The sequence below is a fragment of the Pundamilia nyererei genome, unplaced genomic scaffold (genome assembly GCF_000239375.1).
Source record: "Pundamilia nyererei isolate P.nyererei 1_Seehausen unplaced genomic scaffold, PunNye1.0 scaffold00019, whole genome shotgun sequence".
In the NCBI taxonomy this organism is placed as follows: domain Eukaryota; kingdom Metazoa; phylum Chordata; class Actinopteri; order Cichliformes; family Cichlidae; genus Pundamilia; species Pundamilia nyererei.
Genome location: NW_005187420.1, coordinates 1,008,805 through 1,027,336, shown reverse-complemented (window position 1 = coordinate 1,027,336; position 18,532 = coordinate 1,008,805). Strand labels below are relative to the sequence as shown.

Below are 18,532 nucleotides of genomic sequence, written 5' to 3'. Positions count from 1 at the left end.
CCACTTGTCCTCTCTTTTTCTTAATCTCTTTCGCGTCTCTTTTCCAGATCACACTTGCTACCTGTACCCATGCCTGAACAGTTCCATCTTGCGACTGATTGATTCACTGGATTATAAACAGAAAAACTTGATAACACTCTTCAACATAAGAAACTCGTGTTTGAACCTCTTCAATAATAATCAAAAACTCAAGTGGACCTTTATAAAGTAAGTAGGAGTCCTGCAGCAGGCACTCCTGCACATGCTGTTGAGTAGGCACATGTATTTGTCTTTTTTTCCTTTGTTCTATTTTTTCCCTTTAGTACTGTTAATCTTTAGCCCTGTGACCAAAATTGCTCACAGGATGGTTGATCCATCAATTTGGGTCAGACTGAGACATCTTAATGACAGTCGGGTCACCTTGGCACAAATTTTCGTGCCTTCACGTCACACTAGCATTTGTGGTTGCCAAATGCTAGTTCATTTAATGCAAATGTATAAATCTGATTGCAGAAGATGTTCTTTCATTTGCAAACATGTGGATTTTATTTCTGCAGTGAAGAAAGAAAGGCCATCCATACCCTCATAAATAACACCCAGACTGAGGCTGCATTGTCCAGTACCTACAACCAGCAGTACTTGTCTCTGAATGTGATCAACATCAGCAAGGCCCCAGTGAATTCCATAGTGGAAATAGAAGCTCCCCAGGTACACAAGCCAGATGTTGATGAAAAACACAAGGGAATAATATGGACTCAGATAGCATGACAGTGGTTGTTTAAAAGTATTGTCTTTGATCTAGTTACTTATACTGTATGCTTGATTAAAACTACCCTTAAATTGTTCTGCAGAAGGATATAAATGGACTTTTTTTCCCCATCCACTGTTAGCTGCACCCTCAGAACCATTCATTCATCCCTAAGATTTGGCTGCCTGTCGATGCTCTAAAGACCATCCCAGAGGAGAAGAGGATTATTGGCTTGGTCAGCTTCATGTATCACGACCATTTCCAAGTATATCCTAAATCTTTTATACTATTTCAATATGTTTTGATGAACTTTTTTATATTCTCAGTCATGAGCATTATCCCCATTTAAAACAAATTATGTACATAAAACATTTGTATTTATACCATATAATAATGGTCTTTATTTCCTCTCTTACTGTACATTCCTTTGTTAGTTTGATCAGGAAAAGATTTTATCAGTGGTTCTCAGGATAGAGGTGCTGGGGGAAGAGCGCCTCAGAAATCTGGCTTCTCCAATCAAGATGACCTTTAGAGTTAAAACAGACAAAGGTCAACTGGATGTAAGTCTGTTTGTACGGAAATGTTTATTCTTTTAGTTATTGAAAATTTGTAATCGGATTATGGTTCCACGGTGTAATGGTTTACATATTTGTCCAACATGTCAAAAGTCCCTTTGATGCTGTGGCAGTAAAGGCATCTAGCATAACAGTCTGTCAGATCAAACATGCAGTTCCTCCTTGTGATTAAGGGAGCAACTGAGATCACTGTGTCGGATAATCTCGGTGTCTGTTGCCTAATCATACACTGAACCACTAAATTGTGCAACACTAAATGTTCTGGCTCATAAAAAGGGGAAAGAAGATGTGACTTGATTTCATCATCATCATAAGTTTTATAGAACTTTTCTTTTACTAGTTTTATTCTGTTTAAGAAGCTTAATTGACTTTGCATTATTAACATTTTTCTAATTTTACAGAATGACTCACAGTTAGTCTGTCACTATTTTGATGAATTTGATGGAAATGGTAAGTATATATCAGTTTTATTGGTTACTTCAAGATGAACACCAAAGTAATGAGATTGGACACATTAATATTTTTTTTACCTAATTATTTGTTAACTGACAATTTGGGGAATCTTTAACTACTGGCTTGATTTATTTACGCTATATTGGCTTTATAAACATGGTGTTTTAAAACTCCTGTGGTTTGGTGTAAGTAAATGGATCCTTGTACGTGAATTAGGACATGTAGTGTAATAGACACAGTGCAACATTGCTGCAGAGACAAGCATAACTGTATTTTGATGCAGTCGTTGTAACCTCTAATCTAATCTTTTGTTGAGAGCTTCCTGTTTTATTTCTGCATGTTCTTCCTGGGGGGGGGGTTCTATTCAGTATTCTAGCCTCTTTGTACACTCATTTCTACTACACTCATTTCTACTACAAACACACCAACACACCGTTCTGCCCTGCTTCATAGATTGAAACTCGCCCAAAATGCCGCGGCTCGCCTTCTAACTGGTACTGGTAGGCTTGAGTTTATCACCCCAATTCTCTCTGGCTTCCACTGGCTTCCAATTAAATACCGCATTGATTTCAAAATCCTACTGCTCACCTCTAAAACCGTAAATAATATCGCACCTAGCTACTTTATTGATCTCCTCAGTGTGTATATTCCCAGTAGAACACTGAGATCATCTGACCAATTTCTCTTGGTGCATCCTAGGTCACAGCTGAAAACCAGAGGTGACCGTGCCTTTGCTTCAGTCGCACCTAACCTCTGGAACAACCTCCCTCATGCTATTCGCTCGTCTGACTAAAGCCAGACCTTCAAGTCTCGATTGAAAACCCACCTTTTTAGTTTAGCCTTCCCGGCTTCCTAGAGCATGCCTTTTAAGTGTACTTTCTTGCCCTCTCCTTTTCCTCTTTTGCTCATATTGTTTTATCGATTTTATCTTTAAGTCTTACTTACTTATTTGCGTACTTGTATGCTTGGTTAATCAATGCCTCCCACCTGCTAGCTTATCTGCTTTTGTATTTTGCTACTGTTTTATTGGATTTTGTGAAGCACTTTGGTGTATCTCTGGTTTTAAATGTACTATACAAAAGTTGTATTGTATTGTATTTCGTCTCTAGATGTGGATGTGTGGATCCACATCTGTGGATGTGCATCCTCAGTTAGGCCTGTGATGGACTGGCGGCCTGCCCCACATTCTATCTCTTGCCTTTTAAAAATTTTGCATATGCTTAAGTGAAGTTAAGAAAGCAGTAATGAAAAGGCACAGATGTATAGATTACTGCACTTAAAATAGAAAACTGTTCATGTACAAAGAACGAAGTTTTACTTATTTTTTAGGCTCACCCTGGAAAACTGATGGTTGTGAGACTCAAAGCTTCAACCAATCAGATGAACAGGACATTGCGTGCTATTGTGACCATACTACACCGTTTGCTGTTCTTCTGGTAAGTTGTTCCTGATGAACTTCTTGTTTTTAGCCGCTTTCAGTTTTAAGATATAAGAAAATAAATCTAATTATAGAGATCTTTATTCAATATGTGTTCCAGAGGTTAGGTGCGACTGAAAATCCCCTATTTCTTAATTTTCTCACATGTTTTTAGATATTGGTAAAAGTAAATATGTAAACTACAGACAATTTTCATCACTTTTGCAGATAAGAGGTCAAATTGCAGCAGTCCACTGGAAAATATTGTCATACATCAGTTACATAGGCTGCGGTCTGTCAGCTTTCTTTACTGCTTTGTCTCTTTTGATGTATGCTTTCAGTCGGTATGTATCATAAAATTAGCATGCATAATAATGTGCTTGTCTGTGGACTTCACATATCTGATTGTTTTTTTTATTTGTCTCCTCTTCAGTAACCACAAACTGGACTACTCACTATCTATTCACGTATCCCTGAGTGGGGCCTTGTTTCTGCTCAATTCATCCTTCCTGCTGACTGAGTGGGGAGCTACACTGGACCTAGAGGGCGTGTGTGTGTTTGTTGCAGCATTCATGCATTACTCCTTGCTCTGCAGTTTCACCTGGATGGCCATGGAGGGACTTCACCTTTATCTAATGCTGATCAAGGTGTTTAACACCTACTACAAACACTACCTACTGAAACTTTCACTTGCGGGTTGGGGTGAGTATTGCAAAATTTTCAACGGTATTTACTACATGAGAAAAGAGGAAAGGGTTTATGAGGAAACTTGCACTGAACCAGAGGTCATGTAGACAATGGCTGCAATCACTATTGAATGTGAAAGTATGGGTAGCTACTAGGGCTGGGTGATATATCAAGTTTTTAAATATATCGATATATTTTTATAAGAGATATTTGATGTGACAATATTGTTTATATCGATATAGTCTATGCTATGTTATAATTATACTTGTGGAGCTGCAAGTTTACCTCTCTTTCTCCCACTTTTGCCTACGCTACGTTACTCTGAATCCCCTCTCTACTTCACTGAATTCACTAGCTGGGCCCACGTCCTCATATTAGGTTTGACAAAGTACTGGTAGGTAAAAGTGAATGCTTTGACACGAATTGAGCTGCGGTTTGGGGAAGGCCTCGAAGGGGACTGGCGATGGCTCCCAGGCCTGGCCGATCCCCATGCACTAAATAGAAATGAGGAAGTTAAAGAATTGAGAACAAGGAGGGAGGGAGGAAGGGTGAGGCACGTAAACAACGATCAACTGCTTGCAAGAAAACCATTAATCAGCATATGAACATTAACTGATGCTACTGAAGTGAAGCAGAGCAAAGTTACAGAGGTTTTATTAGAGAGCGAAGCAAGCGAATAATGCAGAAAACAGAGCGTTTTAGATGGGAAACAATTCCTGAGAGAGAGAGCTCTGCACTAAGCATGATTTTATCATGGTGGAAGCAAAACAGCAAAAGTCAGAGGGAATTCATGACGATGTTTATGTGAAGCGAAATGTGAAGCGATCTTCTTTTGCTGCTGGTTCTGATCAGTCGGTGGGTCCGCGTTTTGTGTTTACATCTTTGTGCAGAATCCCTGTACCTGCTGTCGTTTACTGTTTTAGCTGTTTGGTGGTTGTTGAAATTTTTTCATGTTTAACCTGAGATTCAGGTGTTTCGAGCAAAATAAATGTATATTTAAAATTCGATTCAGCATTTTAATGAATCGATATCACGTTATCCAAGCTAGAATCAATTTTAATCAATAAATCGATAATCAAAACCCACCCCTAATCCCGACTAAATGCTGGAGGACTAATAGTATTTTCACCATTTACAACAGCGCCATGAAGTGCAAAATGAAGACTGTGTGAAACTGCGTGCTGTAGACCGCAAAGTCTCCCAGCCTCCTGCCCCGAAACAAACCACCTTACCAAACTCGTATACCGTATTTTTCGGACTATAAGCTTACACTAAAATCCTTTCATTTTCTCAAAAATTGACAGTGTGCCTTATTTATGAATTCTGGTTGTGCTTACTGACCACGGACCGATTTTATGTGGTACACAGCACTCAGAAATCTGTCAAAAATGTTTTAGTACGACTTTGTTAAGCTACATTGCTGCACCACTTGCTGGAATTGTCGGAGCATTACGGCTACCGTAGTCAGGAGCCTCGCAGAGTGATACGTACTGTGCTTCAACGTAATATTGCCGTATTGTGTGTGTATAAGGACCACAAATGGCACCTTTTAAGAGACATGATTATGAAGCGGATTTGAAACTCAAGGCTGTCAGTCACGCAGTAGAACTTGGGAACAGAGCAGCTGTGAAATCTGTCTGAACCTGCATCGTGATCTACGAACGATTAACCCCTGTGTTACGTCCCCTGGCTAGTCTAGGGGGTTGAAGGGACGAACATAAAGGTGGATAGTGAAGGAGGAGCCAAGATAGTAACTTTAAAAGGTTTATTTAATGCTGGTGATGAGATTTGGGTTCAGACTGAGGTATAACTTCAGGGAGAGCCAAGGCCAACATAACAAACAAAACATCCCTGATGTAAAAATAAAAGAAACTTACCTAACTCCAAAGAAAACAAAATATACAACCTATAACCATAACCTACCTAACAACACATAAACAGGAGAAAACGGGATGTCAAAACAAAAGGCAGCTCTCCCCTACAAGCAGTCTGAACATGAAAACAACAATGCTCATACAAATCACAAAGGCATGCCAGCCTGTACAGGTATGGCAACCAAAATGGCCAGAGGGCACAGAAGCACAGCTCCACAGGCTTTAAGTAGTGCTCTGCTGATTAACAATTAGCCGGACTCTGAGCAGCATCCAATCAGGACAGAGGAGGTGGAGCCTAGACGAAACAAAGAGTTAGTAGGGAGAAGAGACATCCTCCTGGGGGATGTAACACCTCTGAGTCAATTGTGAAGTTTGAGCAGAAGCTGAATAACGCGACTGAAAAAAATCGCACAGTGTATGCCAGCTTAAAGAATATCAAGATATGAATTTTGGGCCATATCGCCCAGCCCTTTTGAGATTTCCTTCTACATTCACTGTATGATTAATGAACACTGTTAAAATTGAACAACATCTCTTAGAAATATGTCTGACTTCTTCTGACTCACTTGACTGCCAGATTTCCCTAAACTTATGAATGAAGTCTTTCATATGGGTGCCTCTTGGATAGTCTTATTGTGTGCTTCTTAGGTATTCCTGCTGTAATGGTGGCAGTCTCTGTAGGAGTGATGGATTGCAAACAGTTTTATGGAGTTAAACAGATGACCATGGCTGACACCAACCAAACTAGTTCGATGTAAGTAAACCTGCTTTTGGCAAGACTATAAACTAGCACTATGCGCCTTTAGCAATAGGAATCCAAAACCATGACTGAGTTTGCAGGGCAACCTGTCCGCTATACATGACACAGGCCATGTCCACATGAATACGTTTTTATTTGAAAACGTTTTGGCCTTCCATCCACACTGGCAAATGGAGCGTTTTGAAAACACTCTCCAAAGCAGATACATTTGAAAATGCAGTTTTCACGTCGCAGTGTAGACAGCGAACCCGGAGCCTTTTCGAAAACGATGACACATTTTAGTCATGTGATACAGTCATGTGACTGATTAAACTAAGATAGCGGAGGGCATTATACAGCAGTTGTTTTGTTTGCTCTTGATTTTGACAGCCCTATTAAAGATTAATATCAGTTTGTACAAGCTCCAGAGAGCTTTTCTTCAAATTATTTAATTCTCACTCGCTTTTGCAACTTTGTACTTTTATGTTACTCGCATCAACAACTCCACCTCATTGTTAGTCCATTTAAAAAACTCTGTGCTTTTCCTAAATATTTTGCTGTGACGTTTTAAAGAGCCGTAAAGTAAATAAATGGCAGACAGAAATGAGGCAGGGCAAATTGTCTTGCGTTTCATGCAAGCGCAGGACTGGAACGTAAGCGTTTTTGGCTGTTTCAATGTGGACGAACAACTCTGTGAAAATGACTGAAAGCGATAGTGTGGATGCGGAGCGTTTACAGACGTATACCCTGTTTTCAAATTTATCCAGGCTAGTGTAGACGTAGCCACAGTGAAAATTTTCATGCCACACAGACACATTTAAAAACCTGCTGAACATTATGTAGTTTGTAATCAGGATAGCAAATAAATTAAATAACGCACTGGAAAAAATGTTCTTTACAGGATGTTCCTGCCTATTAAAGTAAGATCTGTCTTACAAAGAAGTGCGTACTGCTGAAACCATAAAGTACCAACAACCAAGTTTCATATCATTATGAAATTATACTGTTTCTGTTCTTTGTATGCTGGACTGTAGGCAGACTATGCAGCCACAGATTTTGAAACTGTACTTTGACAGCTCTGCCTGTTTTACAGCTGCTGGATCACTGACGACACCTTCTTCTACTCCTTGAACCTGGTATATTTCACCCTTGTTTTTATCTTTAACACTGGCATTCTCATGGCAGTGGCTTCTAGCATATGTAAGATGAAACAAGTGTTACAGACTACCTTAAAGACAGGAGCCACAGCTAAGGGGAAATTGTGGGGAGACCGAGAGAGGCTTAACGCATCCTGTAAGAGTGGCCTAACATTGTTTGGTCTTACTTGCCTGATGGGTACCACCTGGGGCCTGGCCTTCCTGGGTTCTGGATATATCAACTACCCCATTCTCTACCTTTTCTGTATCCTCAACTCCACACAAGGTCAGTTTAGTGGTTTGTGTCTGTGTGCAAGTGATTTGAGCATTTTGTGTCTGATCTGTTCATTTGTTTCTCTGGTTTTCTTGATAAGGTTTCTTTATCTTCCTGTGGATTTGTCTGTCAGCAAAGAAGCAGAGAAAGAGGGCTAAGGAGGACCGAACATCTTCAGCTCCTGTGAGAACTACAGAAATCAAATCTGATTAGAGTTACTCTCTACCATTTCTGCTCTACATGTAATCTTCTGTTATGTTAGATTTAAAAACACACTGAAACTTTAAATACTATTGCTTTATAGTATGTCTGTATTGTCTATATGATTTAATATTTTTTCTGTTTATATTCTGTTTATTTATTTTTTCTGTTTAGTCAATCATATATATTTTACCTCTGTAATATTCTTGATATGTATAATTGAGCAATTTGTATATATTAGAGCTATTTCTTAATTTTAAAAAAAAACTCTGTAACATATTTAATTACTTTAGTCTGTTACTGTTAGTGTCTTGGAGCAACTATAACCCACATAATTTCCTTAGAGATTAAAGTATTCTGATGTATGCTTCTGAATAAAGTTGTACATGATATATGGTAGACTGTTAATGGACTGATTCTTATATAGCGCTTTTCTACTCTCCCGGAGTACATAAAGCACTCTATACAACATGCCTCATTTACCCAAGCACTTCTAAACTCAAGTGCAAACTAATCTACATTCACACTCCAATTAACATATCAGAGGGCAACTTGGGGTCAGTATCTTGCCTAAGGATATTTGACATGCAGACTGGGGAAGCCAAGGATCAAACCGCCAACCTTCCAATCAGTAGCTGATCTGCTCTACCACATGAACCACAACCACCCCACTGAAGTGTTATTAAGTTTCTATGGGCCTGAACACATGATTAACTTTGCCCTTTTCAGACTTTCTCACACGACACACTGAAGAATTAGACCATTTCTTCAAAATGTAATATGCTAGTGAAAAATATCTCTGTATCCATCCAGGTTAATGTTAGGTTAACTGTTCTTTCATTTCAGCACATGCACCAATAGCCCAGTGACCTTTGGACAACCCCTGTCAAATAGATAACAATTCTTTATAAGACCGATTTATAATATAGTGATGTCATCAGTGTGATAAGTCGGTCTGACTGATTTATTCAGAATTCATTGAGATATGTAATACCATGCATATGAGAAACAATTTACCGAACTGTGGATTTTGCAAAGCTGAGCTAGTGAACTAATATTAACATCTGGAAAAGATCCGGAAAAAGAGTAAAATAGATCCATTGCAATGAACTCCTTATGGAGATTTAACTTTTCTTCCTTTCCTGGTGTGGTCCAGAGAGACTCAATTTTTATTATTACAGCATTTAATGCACCATTTATTCCAGACTTCAAATAAAGGGTGCAACAGTGGTCTGTTTTCAGTTTGACATTTTTTAGAGAAATCAACTTTCTTAACTTCTACATGTTTAAATTCTCAGTTCTTAGTTCTCTGAGGTTTGGCCAAAGGGGCCAAAGGTAAGAGATGAGATTTCCGGAGTAAGTACTCAAAATTCCCATGGGATTAAATGCAACAATAATATATGGTATTCACAGTTAAACCCATGTGATCTAAATATAATCTAAATGTAATATGCATTTTAATACGTCACAAAGGTAAATGTAGTTAATTAGAGCAACAAAACTATCATATGAATCACACAATATAATTCCCTCGTATGCAACTTCGAATGTTCTAGAGATCTGTGAAGGTAGCATATTAGTTTTGAGCGGAGATAAGAAGGAGAGAACGTATAGCGGAGAAACACACGGGTGTCAGTTCAACACGTGCGACATACTTGGCTTTGTTTGTGTGTGACCAGACGTTAACAGTGTGAGGTGACATTTCCGAGAGTCGCACCACAGTGTAGAAAGGTGTTTTCAACTGCAACTGGTAAGGTTAAAGGTTGGTCGCGACAACTCGTCTGATCAACGGGCCCTGATATGGACCGTCGGAGAGCTGTAAAGTGACTTGCTGGCGCGCTGTAGCACAGACAGCGCGGTGTCCTCAGGAGGAGCCGAGAACTGGATTCAGTGGACTGGTGAGCAGCCACCGACAGAGCCACTGTGTTTCTATTTTTATGTGCAGTGTCTTTACTTATATTGGTCAAGGGACTTTAGTGAACAGGATTTACAAAGGGGTTATGCATAAAAATAAAAATAAAACAACAGTTATGACTTTATATCTTTATGACTGCATGTATGTTACTGTACATACATAACCAGTCCAGTACTTTTTGGCCACTTAAAATATCTTTATAGAACTCCTGCTATATTTGTTGCAATTTCTGTTGTCCTCTTCGCCAGATTACTCTTAAAAAGCCATTTTTTAATGTCAACGAGACTTTTTAACTGGATAGTAAACTAAAAGGCACTTTGCCAAAAACTGATTGTGGCTTCTACTTTGTGATAGGAATGTTGTTTGTGGCTCAAGATGACTTGATATCATTCATGAGGGATATATTTGACACATTTCACATAGCACTACTACACTACCAAGATGTGATAACCTGCTTCTGTGTTGCTTAATAATATTTCATAAGGTATTATTTAATTTAAAATATCTATTTCATTTTCATTTTCTTGTGGGGATAGGTTAATTGGATAATCCAAATTGTCACTATAGGTGTGAATGTGTGAATAAATGTCTGTTTTTGTACATTTTTATGCTGCACCAAAGTACAGTAAATGTTCTGTTCTTGTGCTTAAGTTGTCTGGGATCAATTCTTTCATTAGTGTTTAAGTGTAACCTGCAGGCAAGGGGTTTATGGTTAGTTTCCTTGATTCCTGTCCATACCAAAACCATTGTGGAATCTGATGCAATAACTAATCCAACACCCAAAATAATGAGTCTAAACTGATGTAAGAGGGTTTAGACTCAGTATAACGGGTGGAGTGCTACACTTTTCATGACATCTGTTGAAGTTCTTAGACCTAATATATATAATTTTGAATAATTTGTGCATGTCTTTATGAAGGTGTCTGACACATCTTCTTGTCGATCTGGTTACCCACTAGCAGAGGAAGAACAGAAAACTTTCCTTGCCACTACTTAAAATGATAAACCTGTAATACCACAAGTCCATCACACCAAACCTCATTAGATCTAAGGTAAGTTTAAAGCAAACCACTACTAACGGAATTTTTGGAATAATACATGAGCTATTCTGATTAGAAATGAAATAGACTATGTAAAGAGAAACAGGTCAGGAAGAATAGAAAAATACAGCAGTCCAGTTACCTCCAAAGACTTTATTTTCAAAGATTTGCATCTTATTTTACTGTGTGCTGCAACCTGTAGAACTGGTGTGGCGCAAGTTCCTGTTTTAGTTCCTCAGCAAGCTGTAAGTATCAGCACTTCTTTAGTACTTAAAAGTACTTGATTATTGTGATAGCACTGAAAGAAATTGCCTGATGTGAGTCATTTCCTTTTCTGAGCTGTGAACCACAGATCTGTTAAAGCATGTGATGTATGTAGATATGAAACTCCCATTTGATCTCATTCAGCAAACACAACCAGACAGAAAAATACCCTCTTGACCTCCTACAGCAAATCTATATCTGTTGATGAGTGAGACGCAATGTGGATTATACTTTTTACCACAACAACCTTCTGTTTTTCTATGTCCCGAGCTGGTGGTGAGTAAACCTACCATGTTATCACTCTTATGTTGAAAGGAGTATACTTGTGAAGTGAATTTCAAAGTCATGAATCCTTGAAAAAGTAAAATTACCCAGCTTCTTTGTTACCGATAGCTATTAAGGACTCTAAGTCAACCAGTTTCACAAAACTATCTGCAATTTTATCAAGTGCTGATCAAATACTTGTAAAATAACATCTTGTCTCTCATGTGTCTCTGGAGTTAGATGCCACTTAGACGTTTTATCAGCTTCCAGTCTTGTTTAAATGTATTCATTATGCTAATTTTGGTCTTTCCTTTTCTGTGTGTTTTACTTTGACAGACTTTTGTGAAAATGTTCTTAAAGAATGCCGAGACAGTGACCCGTCATGGATAGGGTAATGCAGCTTCTACTGTACATGTCGCATTCCTGTTTGTGAAAAATAAATTGTCCTACATGAATGAATAAATGCTGTCAGTACTTGTTAATTGTTTTCAACAGTGGCTGCTTTTCAGTGGTTTTACATGGCTTCATCATCAAATAAGAATCATTAGAGTATTAGTATACAGCCTCTAACATATACTCATTGTAACAAATACTGCTGTTTCAAACAAGAACACAGTGTAACACTTTGGAATAACCATAATTTTGTATTATTGTTTAAGTGTATTGTGTATGTTGGCGTGTATTTAAACTTGTTACATACTTGATTCATCTAGAAACATTATTTGGATGATTTACTGTACTTTTTATATTTCTTTCTTATTTTTCTTTTTGGATTTTGTTAGCTGCTTGGAATTGACAAAGCTGTAGAATGTGATACTATGATAATATGGACATTATTATTTAATTATTGTCAGATTTTCACAGCTCAGCGTTATTTTGTGCAAATTGAAAAGCACTGAAGGATGCTTAAACCAAATACAACAGAATCTATTTCTGTTCATCTCAAATTCTTGCAGTTTCATTTTTTCTCCTTTAAATGTATATCCATGAACAAATGAAGTAACCAAATAGCAGAGAAAGGTCCACTATGAAATATTTGATCTTACTTCTCATCTCTTTGCATTAGTTTGTCTTTTTTATCCTCAGTTATATCCCTGTTTGCATGTTTATATATCTGAACTATGTTAAATATCTGTTGGTAGTTGTTACGAGGATCGAATTATGACCTGCAAGCCAAGAGGCCGCTCCATGACAGGCATCAAACAACTCAAAGTAGACTCACTTCAAGAGGTGAGGTCATTTGGACTGAAGTGCTTTTTAGAAGTGAAAAAGTTACATTTGATCTGAATTTCTGTATTTTTGTATTAATGAACTCTAATTACTGACAACCAACACATTTTTTAAAGTTATGTTTTCGTGTATGCTTTTTAGGTTGATGTGAGTCCTACATTTGAACATAGAGTTCAGATCCCATCATCAGCTCTACAAGAAAGCATAGGAAATGTGTCTGAGGTGGATGTCCTGGTGGTGGCCTCTGTAATAAACAGCAGTTATTTTAAGGTTGGTAACGCTAAAGGCAACAGAAAAAAAACTTAAATATCCCCACGAGCAGAGTCTCTTCACAATCAGCTGTTGCTTATTATGAAAAATGATTAAAAGTTGCTCCTTTAATAAAGAGTTGTTTTCACTAAGGGCCACAATGAGAAATGTTTGCTTTAATTTAGTCTAAAATGTTTGTCTTATATTTGTCTTATATGACAAATTCCTCAACCAGTCTACAAACAACTTTATTAGACTTTAAAATGTTTATTTCAGAAAAGTAATGCATTCTGACTACAGTTCTATAAAAAGGCTACTCACAACAACAATCTTTGGCTACCTTTACCTAATATTACAATTTGTTTAATGGTCTGAAACATGTAAGTGCGAGAAATATAAAAGAAATCTTCAAAATGCAAATACTTTGTTCATAACACTGCGCTTGTGGCTGTACAAACTGTAGCTACAGCTAGCCAACATTTTAAAAAAAATATCTTGAAATTTAACTACAAGTCCTCTGCCAGGATTAAAGGCTAGATTAGGTTTTGAGATTTGAGATACATTTTTTCATATTAATCCCACCCTAACATAACTGTTATGTGCCGTCCTTTCAGCTGAGTCCTCCCCAAAGAAGTAGGACACCACAAATTCATCGCAGAAATGGCAAAGTATTTAGGGACTCAGCCGTATGTGTGCGGGCAGGAAACCGTGCAGTCGAGAATCTCTTACAACCCATCACGTTAACCTTCAAACACAACAAAGAGGTAAAAAGACAAAAGTGTTGGACGAATATCTTAAATAGAAAATGTAACAACCTGTTTACCGTTCATTTTGATTCCAGGTTGAAAGTGGAACGTGTGTATTTTGGAAGGAAACATCAGCAAAGGATGGAACAGGTACTACTGGAGATGTCAACCTTCAGTGTTTTTGTTTCTAAATAAAATGACTTAGTTACTCCAAATGTTTTCTTTATAGGTTACTGGAGCAATGAAGGCTGTGACACAAATTACACGGCACATGAATTTATTTGCAGCTGCAACCATCTGAGCTTCTTTGCTGTGCTTGTGGTGAGCTGAAAATCTCTTCCTACATATGATAAAAGCCTTTGGCAAACACCATGTTTATCTAATTAATATTTAATTAGATCAACATGTTGATAAACAATTTGAATTGAGAGGCTGTCTCAAATTTATACTGTATAAATAGCCACGTATTTAGTTCCAGTCTTTCCACAACCAAATGACCAGAACTGAAATGTCAGCAATACACTCAAAGATGATAATTATGATATTTAAATTATAATTATAGTTATAAGTTCACTGTACACATACTTTCGTTGTGTATGTACAATAACAATAAAGGGCTATTCTATTCTATGAGCAAACTAGTGTGTTACACATAGATTGTATAAAAGATAGAGGGAGCCACCATGGCATCAAGTCACAATTTAAGGCTATGGGTCAGCACACCTGTCACTCTAATTTTAAGCTTTGCCAGCACATGGATCACTTACAGAAATAATTAACTCATCATATAGTTGTGATGAAGGGTGAACCAACCGATACATTCCCAACCATGTATTGCACCAAAATGTCGTGCCATCTTAACATGGAAATTTAGCAATTGATCAATTAACAAATCTTGGTCTACTACTAAAACAAATTTCTTATGTAAATTACATTTCAAAACAACAACTTCATCTTTTTATGTTGCAGAATCCAGGAATATCGGTGACAAAAGCTGATGCCGACAAACTAAACTACATCACTTACATTGGATCAGGACTCTCCGCCCCCTTCGCACTGATCAGTTTGTTCATCTATATTTATCTACAGTGAGTAGATGTTTTATTATTCACATTTAAAACTTTATAGTTTTCAGTTCCCAATTGTGATCAAATGAGAAACTGGAGAAAATAGACTGTATAAAAGCTATTCAGTTCGTTAGTGACAGCAGCTCAGTGATACGGTCTCTGACCACAACACCCACACTCAAACATGAGCAGATGAAAATAAGAGATGAAAAAATAAGAACAAACCGATACTCTTAAGAATTTTGCATCTCAAACGATTAAGAAAATAAGGAAGTACCAGGTTGTTTCCAACTGCTTCTTAAACAAAGTATGCACAATTTGGACTTCTATACCTGGCTGATGCTCATACTAGCCTTTGGCTTCCAGCTGTCTTCCCCTAAATCAGTGATTAATGACCCACTCTTAGTCACGTTAAGTTTAAGGAAATCGTCATTCCAAACATTTAACAAATGCAGGCAAAGCATCAGCCAGACCTGACTGTGAGGTCTGAAGAGGAAACTTCAAGTCTAGGAGCTGTCTGTGTACATGATAAAAACCAGAGGAGAAAAAACACAGCCCTCAGGAGAGCTGGAGTTTGATAGGTTTGAGAGGGTTGGACATTTTACAGAAATCCCATTCACGTTTCTCAGTTAAAAAATTCAAATGTAACATTAAAATCTGATCAAGTAAAATAATTTCAGAGGCCAGTCAGTCCATCAGTACATGGGGCTGCACCTTATCAAAAGCAGAAGATGCTTATATGCTGTATGATCTAGAACAATGAGCTTATCATCATCTATATCAATGCTTACTTTATAAGCAAACAGCAGTGGCTCTAATCTGTCATCAGTTGAGGACACAACCTCATCAGTTTTTTTTAATCACAAGATGTGTAAATACAGCTGATCTTAACTCATTTAGTTTTCTTGCATCTTTTTTAGTATTGTGATTAATATGGGTTTTTTTTCTAAATGACTTCACATCAGTTACATTTCATTTGTATTTCTGTATGCTGGTTATGTTTCCACCCTCTACACATCTCTGTACGATTGTAGAAAAATCCTCACTGAGCTAGATGGCATCGGGGGCCAGCAGCTGTCCTAATATTCACCATTTTCAAGATGGTTTCAGCCTGTTCTAGTGACATGACAAAATGATTCTGAGAAAGATTCACTAGTATGAAAAAAACATTTTTTCATTTCACATTCCTCCATTGCTTCCTCACTTCTCCACAGCTGGTGTTAGCAGCAGCAGCAGCAACCTGTAAGGATTGGTTACTATTTGTTGCTGGTTCACAGTCAGGCAACCCTGACGGCTTACATGCCGTTACTTTGACACATTTTGCTGCATTTATGTTTAGTTTAGTTTTTTTTATTGTTTTCTCTCAGCTTTCCAGCTCCACCTTTTCACCACTTCTTCCACACTAAACTTTTTCACAAGGTGCGTGAGAAGGTAGAGGGGAGCCGGTCGCATTAAGAAAGTTGATTGAACAATCCAGTGGCAGTATTTAAAAAATGAACAAATGGGCTGCTGTCAGTGTTTTGACACCTGTTGTGCCAAGGTAGTTATCTCCTACAGCATTTGTTTCCCCTGCGCTCCCGACGGGGGAGAAACTAATTCTGTCAGGGATAACTAGCTTTGTATGACACCTGGTGCATGGTGGCCCTTCAGGCAAAGACAAGCAAAGGGAACCCATACAGTTAATATACATACATTTAATAAAATGTAATGGAGTAGCATGATGATGCAAGTATTTCCCGTTTTTTCATAATATTAGTTTTGACTATGATATTATACAGAAGACAAGTTATTGCAGGAAGAAGAGGAGTGGGAAAAGGTGGTGGCAGAAGGGGATTGGGGGGGAGCAGTATATCTTGAGGTTCAATGTTGTTATGGCACTGAGAAGTAAACTGCTTTTGATGCTGTTTCTCAGGTGGCAACAGGTCAAAAGTGAGACCAAGATTATTTACTCAACCCTGCTAAATTGAGTAAGTCCTGTAGAGAGGCTGTAGTTTCTGCACAATGTGATACAGTACTTTCTGTAAAAAGTCATGAGCTGTTTTTGACTCAGTTTGGTCTTCTCGAGTACTCTGATGAAATGAAGTCATAGCTGTACCTTCTGCTAACTGCAGAGTCTTCTTTAAATTGCAACAATTAAAGTCTCACAAGGAGGAATTTAGCAAATGAAGCAAATAGAGTCCAGTTTGTGCATATGGTCAGCGATTATCTGAGGAGTAGCTGACATGTTGACTTGTGGATGATTAAACGCTGCTGTATAAAACAACTGTTGTTGTTTGGCAAATAGAATACATGGAGTGAATTTATCCACAGTTCCACTGCAGCAGTACATATCCTGATGTTTGCAGTATTACACCGCTCGCATTTACATAAACAGCTGGTATCTGTAGAGCTCTGTAGGGAAAGAAGAAACTCTTGACTCAGACTAACTCTCCTATGTGTGTCTCCACAGCAATGTAATTACATAAAATAAAATAGAATGCACTCATACTCTGCATCACCAAAGAACTTACTAATAGCCTGTAATACTCTGACAGAGTATATCTGAGTGTGGTTTGTGGCAAAAACCTCTGAGGACACAAATACTGTGAGTTCCTACTGTGCTGTTTATGAACTAAAGGATCGAACGTTTGCTACAGATGTATTTGCTAACTTTTGTCAGGGTTCCCTGTATAAAGAAACATCCCTCTTCCTGTAACAGTTGTCTCTGCAAAGACTGATGAGCGTGTGAGGTTGCAGAGATTGCGTCACAAAAGCTCAGTTGCTGCTTACATTTTGGGAACTATTTTTTTTCAACATGTTGATACTGGTATAAACAAAGTGTAGTCACTTCCCCAGAGACATCTTCTGTCAAGTAGCCTCAAAGAAACACTGCTACGAGGGCCTGGAAATGCCATAAAAAAAACCCTGAACATTAAGAAAACAAACTCAATAATATTAATGGTAAAAAAATGTGATTGTGAATGAAATTTGTAAAGTAATTAATTAAAGAAATGTTGTGCACATTAATATATCTGTCTGAGAGTGATTTTGTCATGTTTGTCTTTGTAATTTGTTTGTTTAATGAATTTGTTGATTTTCCCATTTCAGTTCAACCCATATTCTGTTACATTTCTAACATTATATGATGCAAATGAGGCGACTGCTACTCAAAGTGTGGTATTAAGTGAACTTTGTGGCTACATCTAGTTAAGAGACCATTAGAAAAGTGAGGCTACAGCCTCTTGTCCTTTCTTACATATTGTTTTATCTGCTGCATTAGTGTGAAGTTATTACCATCATCTCACATCTAAAAAGGCAAGATAATATCCACTATCTCCACAGTTGGCAACAAGAGAATAATTCTGTTTCTGTTTTAGTCGGCGGCATCCTGAGAAATCCATAAGTCTGCACATGCAGCTAACAGTGGCGATGTTCTGCCTCCATCTCACCTTCCTGCTGTCCAGCCTCCTGGCACAACTACTGAAGGAAAAAGAGGACGGCTCATCTTGCCTGGTACTGGGTCTGGTTTTACACTGGTCCCTTCTGGCCACCATGACCTGGAGTGCTCTGGAGGGGTTCCACCTCTACCTTCTGCTCATCCGGGTCTTTAACATCTATGTGAGGAGGTACCTGCTCAAACTCAGCCTGATTGGATGGGGTGAGTGTCGTTTAGGTGGGACGCTGCTCTGCAATAC

The 18,532-nt window shown here is 38.1% G+C and overlaps 2 protein-coding genes across 2 annotated transcripts in view; both read left to right on the top strand.

Annotated features, from left to right (window-relative positions):
• The first annotated feature begins 2,999 nt into the window (after positions 1-2,999).
• Positions 3,000-8,150, top strand: LOC102199903 (G-protein coupled receptor 64-like). Its single transcript, XM_005726321.1, has 6 exons — positions 3,000-3,191; positions 3,401-3,516; positions 3,606-3,874; positions 6,382-6,487; positions 7,566-7,894; positions 7,983-8,150. Exons 1-6 carry the CDS (start codon positions 3,051-3,053, stop codon positions 8,093-8,095), a joined length of 1,074 nt encoding a protein of 357 aa, XP_005726378.1. The 5' UTR covers positions 3,000-3,050; the 3' UTR covers positions 8,096-8,150.
• Positions 8,151-11,373: 3,223 nt separating this feature from the next.
• Positions 11,374-18,532, top strand: part of LOC102199619 (G-protein coupled receptor 56-like) — a 12,484-nt gene continuing 5,325 nt past the window's right edge. Inside the window, exons 1-9 of the mRNA XM_005726320.2 lie at positions 11,374-11,578; positions 11,903-11,957; positions 12,709-12,796; positions 12,938-13,066; positions 13,660-13,809; positions 13,887-13,941; positions 14,021-14,112; positions 14,761-14,879; positions 18,215-18,495. Of these exons, the coding sequence (XP_005726377.2) occupies positions 11,521-11,578; positions 11,903-11,957; positions 12,709-12,796; positions 12,938-13,066; positions 13,660-13,809; positions 13,887-13,941; positions 14,021-14,112; positions 14,761-14,879; positions 18,215-18,495 (1,027 nt within the window). The 5' untranslated portion in view covers positions 11,374-11,520. The remainder of the gene's footprint in view (positions 11,579-11,902; positions 11,958-12,708; positions 12,797-12,937; positions 13,067-13,659; positions 13,810-13,886; positions 13,942-14,020; positions 14,113-14,760; positions 14,880-18,214; positions 18,496-18,532) is intronic.

Bases quoted from the DNA above. Each gene is read 5' to 3' on its own strand.
- LOC102199903 (XM_005726321.1), top strand. From the start codon at position 3,051: ATGTACAAAGAACGAAGTTTTACTTATTTTTTAGGCTCACCCTGGAAA. The intron at 3,517-3,605 runs GTATGTATCATA...TCTCCTCTTCAG, and splicing joins TTGATGTATGCTTTCAGTCG to TAACCACAAACTGGACTACT. The intron at 7,895-7,982 runs GTCAGTTTAGTG...TTTCTTGATAAG, and splicing joins TATCCTCAACTCCACACAAG to GTTTCTTTATCTTCCTGTGG.